Here is a 13,229-nt window from a genome sequence, read left to right as displayed (position 1 = left end):
TTGCATGTGTTTCTCTGGTTTTCAGATATACTTTGTCACTCTACACATGAGAGTATTTCCTTATATTTTCAATTGTTCACTTTACAGGTGTCACTATTTCTATCACTTAAATTTTTAAACATTAATATTAATTGAATTAACACTTTATTTTAAGTTAGGTATCAGATGCTCTTGGTTGTTAGAATACTGAACTTAAACTATCTTAAAATAGCAAGGGATAGAATGAATTTCAAGATTATTTAATCCAGTAACTCAAGGGTCTAGTTTCTCTCTGATCCCACTCCTGTTCTTCATGTTGGCTTCCTCCTAGAGCTGATTGTTCATCAGGGAATGATGGTCAGCAGCAGGGCAGCTACATGCGGTCATTCAGGTCTGTTGTAGATGAGAGGCTTTCTGTCCTTTTACCGTCAAAACTGGCCTGGGGGACATCACTTATGATAGTTTAGGCCTGAGTTATGCTTATATATGAACCAGTAACTGGAAAAGGAGTTGAGTTGCCCTGGTGGTTGTGAGCCAGTCAGGCTTAGCCCGCGGAGCTGGGGATGGAGTCAATCACGCCATACAGCTGAGCTGCTGCAGAGTCAGGGGAGAATCATTCCCCAAAGGAAATCTGGATGCTGGAAATGGGTGCTTAACCAATGAATATCTACATGTGGTTTTTGTCCCTTCATTTGCTCATATAGTATTTTATTCTATTAGTAGTCAAACATTAGACATTGGGGACTGATTATCTAATTTTATTATCTTCTAATCATTTATTTGATGTGTTTTAGATTAAGAAATAGCTTTATTTTTAGTTTTTAAATCCCATGATTGAAGATAGTGTTTGATCTTAATAGACAAAGTTCTATCTTAGAAGTGAGAGAAGGATCACAAAAGCTGCAGCCAACATTTAAACAAGATAATGCTTTATTTATACCAAGCTTAATAGACCTTTTGAAACTATATCATCAATGAAATAATAATGTTACATAACCTGTACATTCAATATAAGAAAAGCATTTCAGCTCTGGCTGGTGTGGCTCAGTGGGTTGAGTGCCAGCCTGCAAACCAAAGGGTCACTGGTTCGATTCCCAGTCAGGGAACATGCCTGGGTTGCAGACCAGGTCCCCAGTAGGGGGTGCACAAGAGGCAACCACAGAATTGCTGTTTTCCTCCCTTCCCTTCTCTAAAAAATAAATAAAATCTTAAAAAAAGAAAAGCATTTCAAATATCCCATTCTACATAAAAGACCCATTTCCAATAGACCTATATATAATAGTTAATCAAAAGACTGTTACAGAACTAATTGTCCTCTCATACCTCAGTTCCAGCTTTTCCTTTAATCCACAATTCTCTAGCTAATAATTTGATAAGATTTGCATTCACAAAAGAATCTCTGTCATTTAGCACAGTGTGGAATAGAAAATTGTTGGTAGTTATGAAGGAACTGGCAGGTAGAAGAATATGAAAAACAGCACTCACTCCTGAAACTTGCTAGTGCTCAAGAAATAAGAGACCCATGAAAGTGGACCAGAATTATTTAGTGCAAAATGTCAGTAGTGCTGAGGCTGAGGAACTGTGCTCTAGAGAGTAACTCTGTGCTCTTCTGAGGATTTCTTTGGTGATATGATAGTGGGTATGTATGCTGGTGGTAGGAGATTTAATTGCCCTGTCTACATACTTTAATTTAGTTGTCCAGTTTTTAGCCCCTTATTTCATTCCTTCCTCCTGTAATACTTGATGCCTTCAAGTCCCGAGCCTTTCCTGGATTCTCTGTGTCCTATTTATGCTCCATATTTTTGATTATAGACACTTAGGTTGTATTCACCCTACCTCTACTTTGTGTGAGTTATATTCTTTTGTTAGCTTTGTTGCTTCTCAATTTTTATATGCATATATTTTTCCCCCTTATAGGTAGGGATTCTCAGTTTCAAAATGGAGATAACATGAAAAACAATTATTAAACAAGAACAAAAAATACATTCGTTTTTTGCAATTTGTATTTATTGCTTATTGACATGTAGGCATCATTATCACAATAGTGATAAGTGGTAAAGCTGATGTGTAATTGCCACAATTGCGTTAGAATAAATTGTATCAGAATTAAGAAAAAATACTAGTTGTTAAATTCACATTAAACTTTGTTTTAGAGTCATGAATGGAAAACTAACTGTTCAAGAAGAACAGATTGTAGAATTGACTGAAAAAATTGGTGCCCTTGAGGAGGAGCTAAGTAGGGTAAGCATTCCAAACAATATTGAATGTTATGTAGAAAGCAGATATTTAAAGAAAATTTCAAAATGCGGGGGACCTGGTAATTTTTCTTTAAGATTTTTTTCCTGTTGATCCTTATAGTAGAAATAAGTTGTATCATAATTTTATTATCGATCGTGATGAAGAAACTATTTTGACACCTAGCATTAATGCAACATTACAAGAAATAACTGAATTGTGTGATTTTATTGTTCAAGCTCAGTGGTTAATGCTGAGACACTTTCATTAACATGTTTATCAGATGAGAGAATGCAATGTTGGGAAAAAACAGATGTTAAATAACTAAGATGTAAAGACCTGATCCTTCTGTGCCACCCTCACATTGGCAGTGTTGGCTAAATCCTGAAGAATTAATACCACTACACTGTTACTTGTTTTTAATTAACTTACAGGAAGAAACTAGGTGCCATATAAAAGGTGCTAACCTACTTGGTAACTTACAACTTGTTACAATTTTGCATGAGAATAATTTTTGGTTTTTTAAATATTATATTATGAACTAGTTAAGTGTCTCACCAACGAGTTCAGCATTTTTAATTCTTAAAAAAATGTTTAATATGTTATATTTAGGTTACAGAATTGTTCATGGATAATAAAAATGAACTTGACCAGTGTAAATCTGACCTCCAAAATAAGTCACAGGAACTTAAAACCACTCAAAAACATTTACAAGAAACCAAATTACAGCTTGTTAAAGAAGAGTATATCACATCAGTTTTAGAAAGTACTGAGAAGAAACTTCATGATACTGCCAGCAAGGTTTGTCCTTTGTTTTGATTGTACTTGCGCTAAAGAAATTACAGAATAGGTACAAGTAACTTCCTTTGCTTTAGCATTCATTAATCGTGAAATTCTATTTAGTCATCCTAAGTGACATTTTATATAAATTTTCCTCTCTGGAGATGCTAACTTAAGAAAACCCTTTCAGAAGTTTAGGGAATAGAACATGACTTTAATATACTTTGTGGATATTTAGAATAATGATGTAATGCTTTTTCCTGTGTCATGATTGAAATTAATCAGTTATCAAGAGTTTAGTACCTTCTGTTGATGGAAGATGTTGAAAGAATTTAATTTTTTAATAGGTGTACTTTTAAGGAAATAGTAACACATGATAGGAAAAAACTTGTAGAGGAGCATAATTACTATAATTGGCAAAATCAGTTTTCTTTGCCTAGATGGCTAGGGAGGGGAAATAAGTATTCCTAGATAGATTAGCATGAGTTTAATTTTTTTTTTCTGATACAGTATATAAAACTTGCAAGTTCTCATTAGGAGAAAATCCTTATGGAACACAGATATTTTTCATAGGCAGTTTTTGTCATAACCATCTGATCAACATTTATTTTTTAAAAATCATATACAGTTGCTTAACACAGTTGAAGAAACTACAAAAGATGTATCTGGTCTCCATACCAAGCTGGACCGTAAGAAGGCTGTTGATCAGCACAATGCAGAAGCTCAGGATATTTTTGGCAAAAATCTGAACAGTCTTTTTAATAGTATGAAAGAATTAATAAAGGATGGCAGTTCAAAACAAAAGGCCATGTTGGAAGTTCACAAGACCTTGTTTGGTAAGTTCAGGCATTTCTAATTATTCTAGTCTTCGTGTGTTCAGTGTGAGACTAATTTTGAAACTAATTGTTTAATATCATAAAAAGTTCAGGTGACAGTGTCATTAGTTCACTCCAGCGCACACAGTATCTGTTCAGACTAGGGTTTAATGCTTTCACTGCCTGTGAATTAAAACAAATCTTAGTTGTTTTTTTCTGTTTTCTATAACTAAGTATATAAACTTCAGAAGTAAAAGTCTCTTTAACCAGACCCTGCCTCATTCTCCATAGGTACTACTGTTAAATTTCTTGAGTTTCTTTCTAGAAATTTTCTGTACATAAATATTTTCCACCTTTTTTGGGGGGGGAATGTGTATCTTGAATGTTTGCTGCATTGTCAGAATGTGTATATGTATCATGATTTGTTGTTAACTTCATTTAGCAAAAATACTCTCTCAGTATCAGCTTATTAATTATAAAGGTATTATCCTCTTTGTAGAAAATTTGGGAAATGAAGAAATGTAAAAATTGTTTTAAATCACCCAGAGTCTAGTCATTATAAGCCAACCACTATAAATTTTGTGTATTGATTTCTAGTTTCTCTTTTACCTACTATGATATTGTTTATTACTCTCAGAGATTTGTTTTCGAATATTCTAATTCTTGGTTTACTGTGAGTTATTAGCTATGCATCTGATATACCTACAGATATGTCAAATGCTTATAGAATACTGTAGAACAAATATTTCTGTTTTTAAAATATTTCCTTGCTTATGTAATGAGATAATTATGTTAAGCTTGTTATAACAAATTTCTACAACAAAGATATAATTTTGCCAACCTCTTTGAGGTGGTTATAACTGTATTTAAATATGTTTATGTTAAAGCTTACACCTTTTTTATTTTTTTTGGTATAGGTAACCTGCTGTATTCCAGTGTTTCCGCATTAGACACCATTACTACGATAGCACTTGGATCTCTCACATGTATTCCAGAAAATGTGTCTACACATGTTTCTCAGATTTCTAATATGATATTAAAAGAACAGTCAATAGCAGAAGAAAGTAAAACTGTACTTCAGACATTGATTGTTAGTAAATATTTCCAAGTATTTTTGAAGGGTTACATTTGCTAAGTCTTCACAACAATGTTAACTATTTCATCTTAGCTTTACTAGACACAGTGATAAACACATCACCTTAAGAAAATAGATTTAAAGGAAGGAGAGGTGAGGGACTCAGGAAAAAAAAAAAAAGTAGGTTTATATTTTAAAGACAAAATCTCTCCATTGTTTTCTTGCCCAGAAAGATAAATTTCTAAATGCATATAACTAACCTTTGAAACTTCTTTCACTTATATCTTGCAACATTAAAAGTAGGAATTCTGGGCCCTGGCTGGGTCACTCAGATGGTTAGAGCGTTGTCCTGATATGCCAAGTTTGTGGGTTCCATCTCCGGTCAGGGCGCATACAAGAATATCAATCGGTGAATGCGTAAACAAGTGGAAAAACAAAATTGATGTTTCTCTCTCCCTCCCTCCATCCCTCCCTCCCTCTCTCTCAAGTTAATAAATGGGAATTAAAGAAACAAAAAAGAGCCTTCTAATTACTAAAAAGGGTAGGTTTAGCTCCAGATGAAGTCAAGGGACCCATGACTTGCCAGTTGGCTCAGAAATAGGTAAATTATTCTTTCTGCAGGGGTCCTGGAATGGTCCTGATGTTACACTGTTCCAACCAGAAGGAGATATGAAGTGGTTAACTACTTAATTTTAAAACCACAGTAATGTAGAAAGATGTGCAAGAAAAACAGCTTAGAATATAGAATGCTAGAAATACATAGAACAATTTGTGAGGCCAAATCTGTGTGATCAAGTCTTTATGGGCCTTAATGATAAGACTCTTTCACAGTTCTGTACAAGTCACTTGTCTTATTATACTTAATATTACCTCCTCCGTACTTTATTGCATTGTATACTCTTTATTTTGTAATTGTGTGATTTGTCTAGGAAGTTCTTTGCCATATCACTTCTTTGTGCAGACTCTTTGCTTCCCTTTTTGAGATTGACAATATTTGTTGAACATTTTCCAAGTAGATACCACAAATGTTAGGTGACACTGTCTAGATTCAGTGCTTGTATGACATTGTTTGATAGATTTCTTCAATCACCAAAATTTGACAAAGTTAAAAGATGCAGTCAATACTAACTTTTTGGAAATTGATTCATTAACTAGATGATAATCTGTATTTATTGATGTCTTTCTACCACATTATAAGCGTTGCTTGAGCCAAAGAGATGACTGCTGCTCCCACAGAATGAGTTGAAATTAGAGTGATACTTCTTTCTCAATGAATGATAGCCTTTTTTAAAAAGTATTTCATACTTTTTACAGAATATAAACTCGTATAACAAATAGGCTCTAAAGAATAGAAAATGGATACTTAGAATTTGAATATGAACATATTTAGTTAACAAAATATTTAAGAGATTTAACCAGCCAGGTTTATGGACATGAAAATATTACTTTTAAACACTTGTTTGTTTTTATTTTTAAAACCAGAATGTACTTAAGACTGACCTTCTAAGTTCACTGGAAACAATTTTATCCCCCACTGTGTTGGCTATACTGAAAATTGATAGTCAGCTCAAGCATATTTTCAAGACTTCACTGACAGTGGCTAATAAGGTAATAAATGTTATCTCAAAATCAAATTGTTGTTTAAGGAAAAAAAACTTATCTGCTGCCACACCTAGAGATTTGTCTACATGTAAAATTCTTGGGTTCTGAGAATGAATCTAGAGGAAGAAGGAGCTAGGATGCACTCTGCCATTGATGTAGTCAGCAGAATCATAGCTAAGGAAAATGAGAGGGAATGATCAAGATAAATGTTAAAGCTCACAAAGTAACATGCAGCATGCTATCATATGGTGGGTGAGGAAGATACGTGTATCTACACATGTATGTATATATGCCTAATTATGCATAAAGCGTCTCTGGAATTGTTTAAAAATGGTAGCAATCTTTCAGGTGAGAGTACGACTGGGGTTCTAGGGGCTGGAGAGAAGAAAGGACTTTGCATACTGTTTTCTACCTTTTCTATTTTGTATGTATTCAAAAAATAAAAACACAAATTTTTTTAATTTAAAAAAGAAATTTTTTCCCTTCAAAGATAGAAGATCAGAAAAAGGAAATGGATGGCTTTCTCAGTATGCTCTCTGACAATCTACGTGAACTACAAGAAAATACTATTTCTTCCTTGGCTGAGTCACAGAAGCTATGTGAAAATTTAACTGAAGACCTGAAGACAACAAAGAAAATCCATTCACAGGTATTTTATTTAGGGGATTTGAAGAGTGTAAAAAGAAAGTTTTTTTTATGATCTTTAGCTTGATAATCCTTCTTACACATCTGTATGTTATATAACTAATTTAGAAACCTGAAAATACCAAAGCCACTGTTGCTTTTAACAGTAATTAATGTAAAATAATTGAGAATGCTTTTCTTGATCAGTTACTGTTTGAGGATTTGCTACATTTAGAACCCTACGCTAAAGCACAATCAAACAAAGAGGGCAGTCTTTTCCTCACACTACAATGAATGGAGACGCTAGAGAAACATACCTTTGGGAAAATAATTAGAAGAAAATGGTTATAGCATTTTAAATGAACATGTATCTACACTGTAACTTGAAAAATTGTTATTTCCTAGGGTAACATGGATAGTTACTGTCATAAACTCTACCCCGCTTTCCTCTTACTGTTTCTATCTCATCCATGTCACACATTTAAATTGTAGTAAATTAATATAGTTCTCAATTTTTATTGATTTGATTATACATGTAATTCATGACTTATCTTCCTCCATGTAAACTATTCCTTAGTGTACAAGCCTTTAAACCAAAACCAAATCTTCAAACCAAGATCATAATCTATAAATATCAGACATATGGAAAACAACTGGTATTTTTAAGGCCTTAGTAATGAATGTCTAAAGTTTTTATTAAGTGAGGCTATTATACATGGCAGAACTCTTTAGTCAGTAAAACGGTTGACATAATTTAGTGGGTAGTAAAGGATTTCTTGGTGGGGGGAAGTGAGGGAGAGGGAAAATATCCATGTCACCAAAAATGAGAAGAACATATCCAAGATTTTTAGGTAAGAAATAAAGCAACTTTTAAAAAAGATTAATCATTTTCCTAATTGATACTAATGAAACTTTTCAGAGAAAGGATTGACATCAGAAATTAGTAAAAATAATAGTTAGCATTTCTTTAGCAACTTATGTTTAATTGCTCCCACCAATATAGATACAGGTTTTATTACTAGTCCAGTTTTCTAATGAGGAAGCAGAGGCCTTGCAAGAATCTAGCAGTATTCATATCATCTTATAGGGTGCTAGTGATAACATTGCCTCTAAGGCATTTATTTTTTGAGTGGCTCTTCTACATATTTTCTTTTTTTTTTAAGATTTTATTTATTTATTTTTTTAGAAAGGGGAAGGGAGGGAGAAAAGGAGAGAAACATCAGTGTGTGGTTACCTCTCTTGTACCCCCTACTGGGGAGCTGCCCTGCAACCCAGGCATGTGCCCTAACTGGGAATCGAACCAGCGACCCTTTGGTTAGCAGGTTGGCACTCAACCACTGAGCCACCAGTCAGGTCTATATATTTCTTGAATATTTCCTTGCAGTTTGAAATTGTAGCAATGATTCATACCTCTGCATAGGGTTATTTACCTTAACCTGCCTGGAACTTTTTTAGGTATATATTCTAAGGTAGATAAACTTTTCATAAATTAGCCGTTTTGAATGTTTAAAATGGGTATTGAAATATTTTAAAACAAACAAAATACCTGTGATCTAAAAAGTATTTTAGTATGGATGGTTTGAATTCTCTGGCTTTAAGGAAGCAAGTTTACTAAGTGAGAATTTCTTCGACTTTGTAGAACTTGAAGTTAGCACTAACAAAACAATTATGTAAAACTCTGGACACTATTTACATGTAGGTTTTTCTGATAGTACCTGCATTTCCTTCTACTCTGAGACTAGTAGAAATACTGACAGACTTTATTCATAATCAAAGGGTTAGTTATGTTTTTATCTGCTGATGTTATTCAAAGGTGTTGGTCAACTAATGGACTGAACAGTGAATAAGAATACTTCGTGCCTTTTCAAATCTCCCTTGGTCTTTAGTGTAGCTTCTTCATTCTGCAGTATAAATCTCTAGTGTGTTGTACGCCTATAAGAGCTTGTTTTTAAAGATGCCAAGTATGAGCAAAGGTAAAACTGTATTGACATTTTTAATATCCAACTAGGTTCTGTAAAATGTTTCAGCTCTGGTAACAGTTTTGGACTGCTTGACCCATGAGTTTATCAGCATCACCTTTTCCTTCTAGTAGTGTTATCACTTAAGAAGCAACTATGTATTTGTTAAAGTGGTTTTCAAACATAATGTGTCATTTTGATATATTTGATTAGTTTAAAGGTACACTAAAAGTAAGTGTTAAAATACCAAGTTGCTCATTATTTACTCTTTTTAAAAATCCCTATAATATTATCCTTTTAATATCAATCTCCACTGCTTCCCTCATTGGGACAGAGGTAGCGTTAAAGAACTTTTTTTTTTTTTTACTTGTTTGTTTGTTTGTTTGTTTTAATTAAATAACTATTGTAAGGAAATCATATAATTCTCACCTATGAGAAAATACTTGATGTCAGTATAGAAAACAAGTTCAAGTGTCATAATTTCAATCTCTTCCCCTCTCCACACCTTTCTTACAGGAACTTTGCCAGTTAATCAGTCTTTGGGGAGAGAGGTTCTGTGCTTTGGAGGAAAAGTGTGAAAACATCCAGAAACCACTTAATAATATCCAAGAAAATACAGAGCAGTAAGCTGTTTTAAAATTCTATTTAACTTTTCTCTGCTTCTGAAATAATTCTGAAATTATTTCAGTATAAAAAGCTTCAAATAGTACAAAAACAGTCAACCCAATTTGTCATTTAACATTTTATTGTTTGTTTTATCATTCTCATTCCTCTCACTTCCCCCCTCTGATATATTTATATCTTTTATGAACTAGCTGAGAATAAGTTACAGATGTAATGCAAACTTTCTCCTAAATACTTCAATATATATTTCCTAAAAACAAGGATACTCTTATATAACCATAGTACAATTATATTATCAGAAAATTAATATTGATAACTGTTACCTAATATACACACCTAATTCAAGTTTTGTCAATTATCTCACTAATGTCCTTTATAGGAAAAGAAAAAGATATTCCTTCTGGTCCAGGATTCAGCCCAGGATCATGCATTGCATTGTTGTATCTCTTGATTCTCCTTTAATCTGGAGCAGTTCCTTAGTCTTTGTCTTTCATGACCTTTGCTGTTTTCAAGAGTGTAGAATATTTATGTACCTCAGTTGAGGATGGCCATCATGATTAGTTGGAATTAAAAATACCACAAAAGTGATATGTCCTTTTTAAATTATATTTTATTTATGCTATTATAGTTGTCCCAACTTCCCCCCCTGTGTCCCCCTCCTCTCAGTTCCACTCCCCCCATGCACTCCCTCAGGCAATCCCCACACCGTTGTCCTTGTCCATGGGTCATGCATATATGTTCTTTGGCTACTCTATTTCCTATACATTCCCTTCATATCCCCATGACTATTCTGTAACTACCAATTTGTACTTAATCCCTTCACCTTTTGCATCAATGCCTCCAACCCCATTTCGAGCTGGCAACCATCAGAATGTTTTCTGTATCTATCTCCAACTATAATTGTGGATTTGTCTGTTTCTCTTATCAATTCTATCAGTTTTTGCTTCATGTGATATTTTATTGTTAGATGTATACACACTTAGGGTTGGTATGTCTTGGAGAATTGACCCCTTTATGATTATGTAATGTATTTTTTATACCTGATAATCTTCCTCATTCTGAAGTCTACTTTGTCTGAAATTAATAAGTACTTCAGCTATTTGCATAATAATTTATCTTCTTCATTCTTTTACTTTGGCCTAAGTATTTATATTTAAAGTGGATTTCCTATAGATAACATAATTGGGTCTTGTTTTTTCATCAAATTTCACAATGTGACTTTTAACAGGTGTGTTTAGACCATTCTCATTAAAGAATTGATATAGTTAGGTTAAAATCTACCATTTTGCTATTTTCTCTTTGTTGCAATGTTTGTGGTTTGTTTCCATTTTCCCATTCCTAATTTAAGTTGAGCATTTTTGTTTTCATTTTATCTTTTCCATTGATTTATCAGTTACGCTTTTAAAATTACTTTCTAAGTTTTTTTTAGGATTAATTATAAACATTTTTAATTGAATTTATTGGGGTGATATTAGTTTGCAAAAGCATATAGGTTTCAAGTGTACAACTCAATAAAACATGACCTGCACACTGCATCATGTGCCCACCGCCCCAAGCAAAGTCTCTTTCTGTACTCATTTTCCTCCACTTTGCCCACTTCCAATCCACCTAGCCCTCACCTTCTTTCTCTCTTGCTGTTACCACAGTGTTGCCTGTGTCTGTGTGTTATGTATGTGTGTTTTTTGGCTAATCCCTTCACCTTATTTTATCCAGTCCTCCAACCCCCATGCGTTCTGACAGCTGCCAGTCTTCCAGGTATCCATGCCTCTGTTTCTATTTTGTTTATCAGTTTATTTTGTTCATTAGATTCCACATGTAAGTGATAGCATATGTTATTTTTCTTTCTCTGACTGGCTTGTTTCACTTAGCATAATAATCTTAAGGTCCATCCATGCTGTCACAAAAGGTAAGGTTTCCTTCTTTTTTATGGCCTCATAGTATTCTGTCGTGTAAATGTACCACAGCTTTTTTATCCAATCATCTGGACTGTTTCAGATCTTGGCTATTGTATATAACACTGGAGTGAACATAGGGGTGTGTATGTCCTTTTGTATTAGTGTTTCAGGTTTCTCAGGATATATTCCCAGAAATTGGATTGCTAGGTCAAAAATATAATAAACATTTTGAAATAATTTTAATCCACCTTCAAATAATTTGCTGTTTCATGTGTAATGAAAGGGCATTATAACAGTATATTTCCAATTCCTCCACGTTTCTTATGCCTTATCTTTATATATTTTACATATTCTATGTACACCCAATACATTATTACTCTGATTGGTTTTCTATTTTCTTTTTTAATATGACTGCTAGGAATACTAGTTTTTTAAATGTTACTAAATTTGGTGACATTGGTTAATAAGATTATATAAGTTTTATGTGCAATTCTAAAATACATCATCTGTCTATTGCATTGTGGGCTCACTACCCAAGTGAAGACTCCTGTCACCATGTATTGTGACCCTTTTACCCTCTTCAGCCTCTCCCCACCCACTTACCCTCTGGTAACCACCATGCTATTGTCTGTGTCTGTGAGGTTTTTTGTTCGTTTTTGTTCATTTGTTGCTTTCTATAAGGTTTTAAACTGCACGTGTGGTTCCTGTTATTATCTGTTGGACAGTGCTGCTGTAGCATTGGGCCTACCAGCTATCTTACTACTGAATCCTCTCATCTGTTGTTCAGTCCTATTGTTGGTACTGTTCATTATATCATGTTCTGTTTTGAATTTTTCCTTCTAGGATCTGAACCTTGAAAGTGTTTCCCTACTTTGTTTTCCTAGCATCTAGACTGAAGGATTTCAGGCTTATTCCGTAGCTTTAAAGGGATAGATTGAAATGGGAAGGGAACTATGGTATACTTTCTTTAAGGTTTAGGCAAGTCATTTTTCCTATCTTCCTGGCATTGTCTACAGGTCAAAGAATTAATCAGGAGCAGGGCCCAGGAATCTAGATGACAGTTATGTGTACTGAAGTTTGAGGCCCACTGCCTTTGCCATTTATTGTCATAGTTTGTAGTCACTTATGAATAAATTTCATCTTTCTACTAGATTGTGATTCCTTAAGGGGACAGATTTGTGTTGGTAGTCTTCAAATTTACCACTTAAAATTTTTTCTCTATCATTTCTACTTAATCTAGGGTTGAACTTTTGTTTTTCACATGTTTTCTTACTCACATGGTGTGTCACCTAGTGGTAGTAGAGGGTAACTTTCATTCCCCAAAGTTTAGTTCCGTGGTGCTATATGATGACTTTGAATGCTATTGTAGGAAGCTTTATTGAGAGAAGGAAGCCACCAATGGGTTTTAAATATATGTTCTAACAAACATTAGTTTTATATCAGGGTTATGTTTCTGTGTACTCTCTGTGCTTTAGAGCACACAGTACATAAGTTGGTCACATACCAATATCATTCCTTTTAATTAGAATACTTTATAGTTGACTTTTGTTTTATAAGATTTATAATTTTTATGACTTATGTTATAAGCAAGGCAAAACTACTTAAGAACAGAATGACTTGACTGGACAGTTTGGGGACTAGA

General features: G+C 33.8%; 1 protein-coding gene across 1 annotated transcript in view; it reads left to right on the top strand.

The window, feature by feature from the left end:
- Positions 1–13,229, top strand: part of KIF11 (kinesin family member 11) — a 46,121-nt gene that overhangs the window by 22,001 nt on the left and 10,891 nt on the right. The window contains exons 11-17 of the mRNA XM_024563442.3: positions 2,133–2,220; positions 2,827–3,015; positions 3,623–3,830; positions 4,727–4,899; positions 6,367–6,492; positions 6,977–7,135; positions 9,585–9,691. Coding sequence (XP_024419210.2) covers positions 2,133–2,220; positions 2,827–3,015; positions 3,623–3,830; positions 4,727–4,899; positions 6,367–6,492; positions 6,977–7,135; positions 9,585–9,691 — 1,050 coding nt within the window. The remainder of the gene's footprint in view (positions 1–2,132; positions 2,221–2,826; positions 3,016–3,622; positions 3,831–4,726; positions 4,900–6,366; positions 6,493–6,976; positions 7,136–9,584; positions 9,692–13,229) is intronic.

This window comes from Desmodus rotundus, chromosome 4, assembly GCF_022682495.2.
Source record: "Desmodus rotundus isolate HL8 chromosome 4, HLdesRot8A.1, whole genome shotgun sequence".
NCBI lineage: Eukaryota > Metazoa > Chordata > Mammalia > Chiroptera > Phyllostomidae > Desmodus > Desmodus rotundus.
Note: the sequence above shows the minus strand (reverse complement) of the source record. Positions and strands in the feature narration are given on the sequence as shown.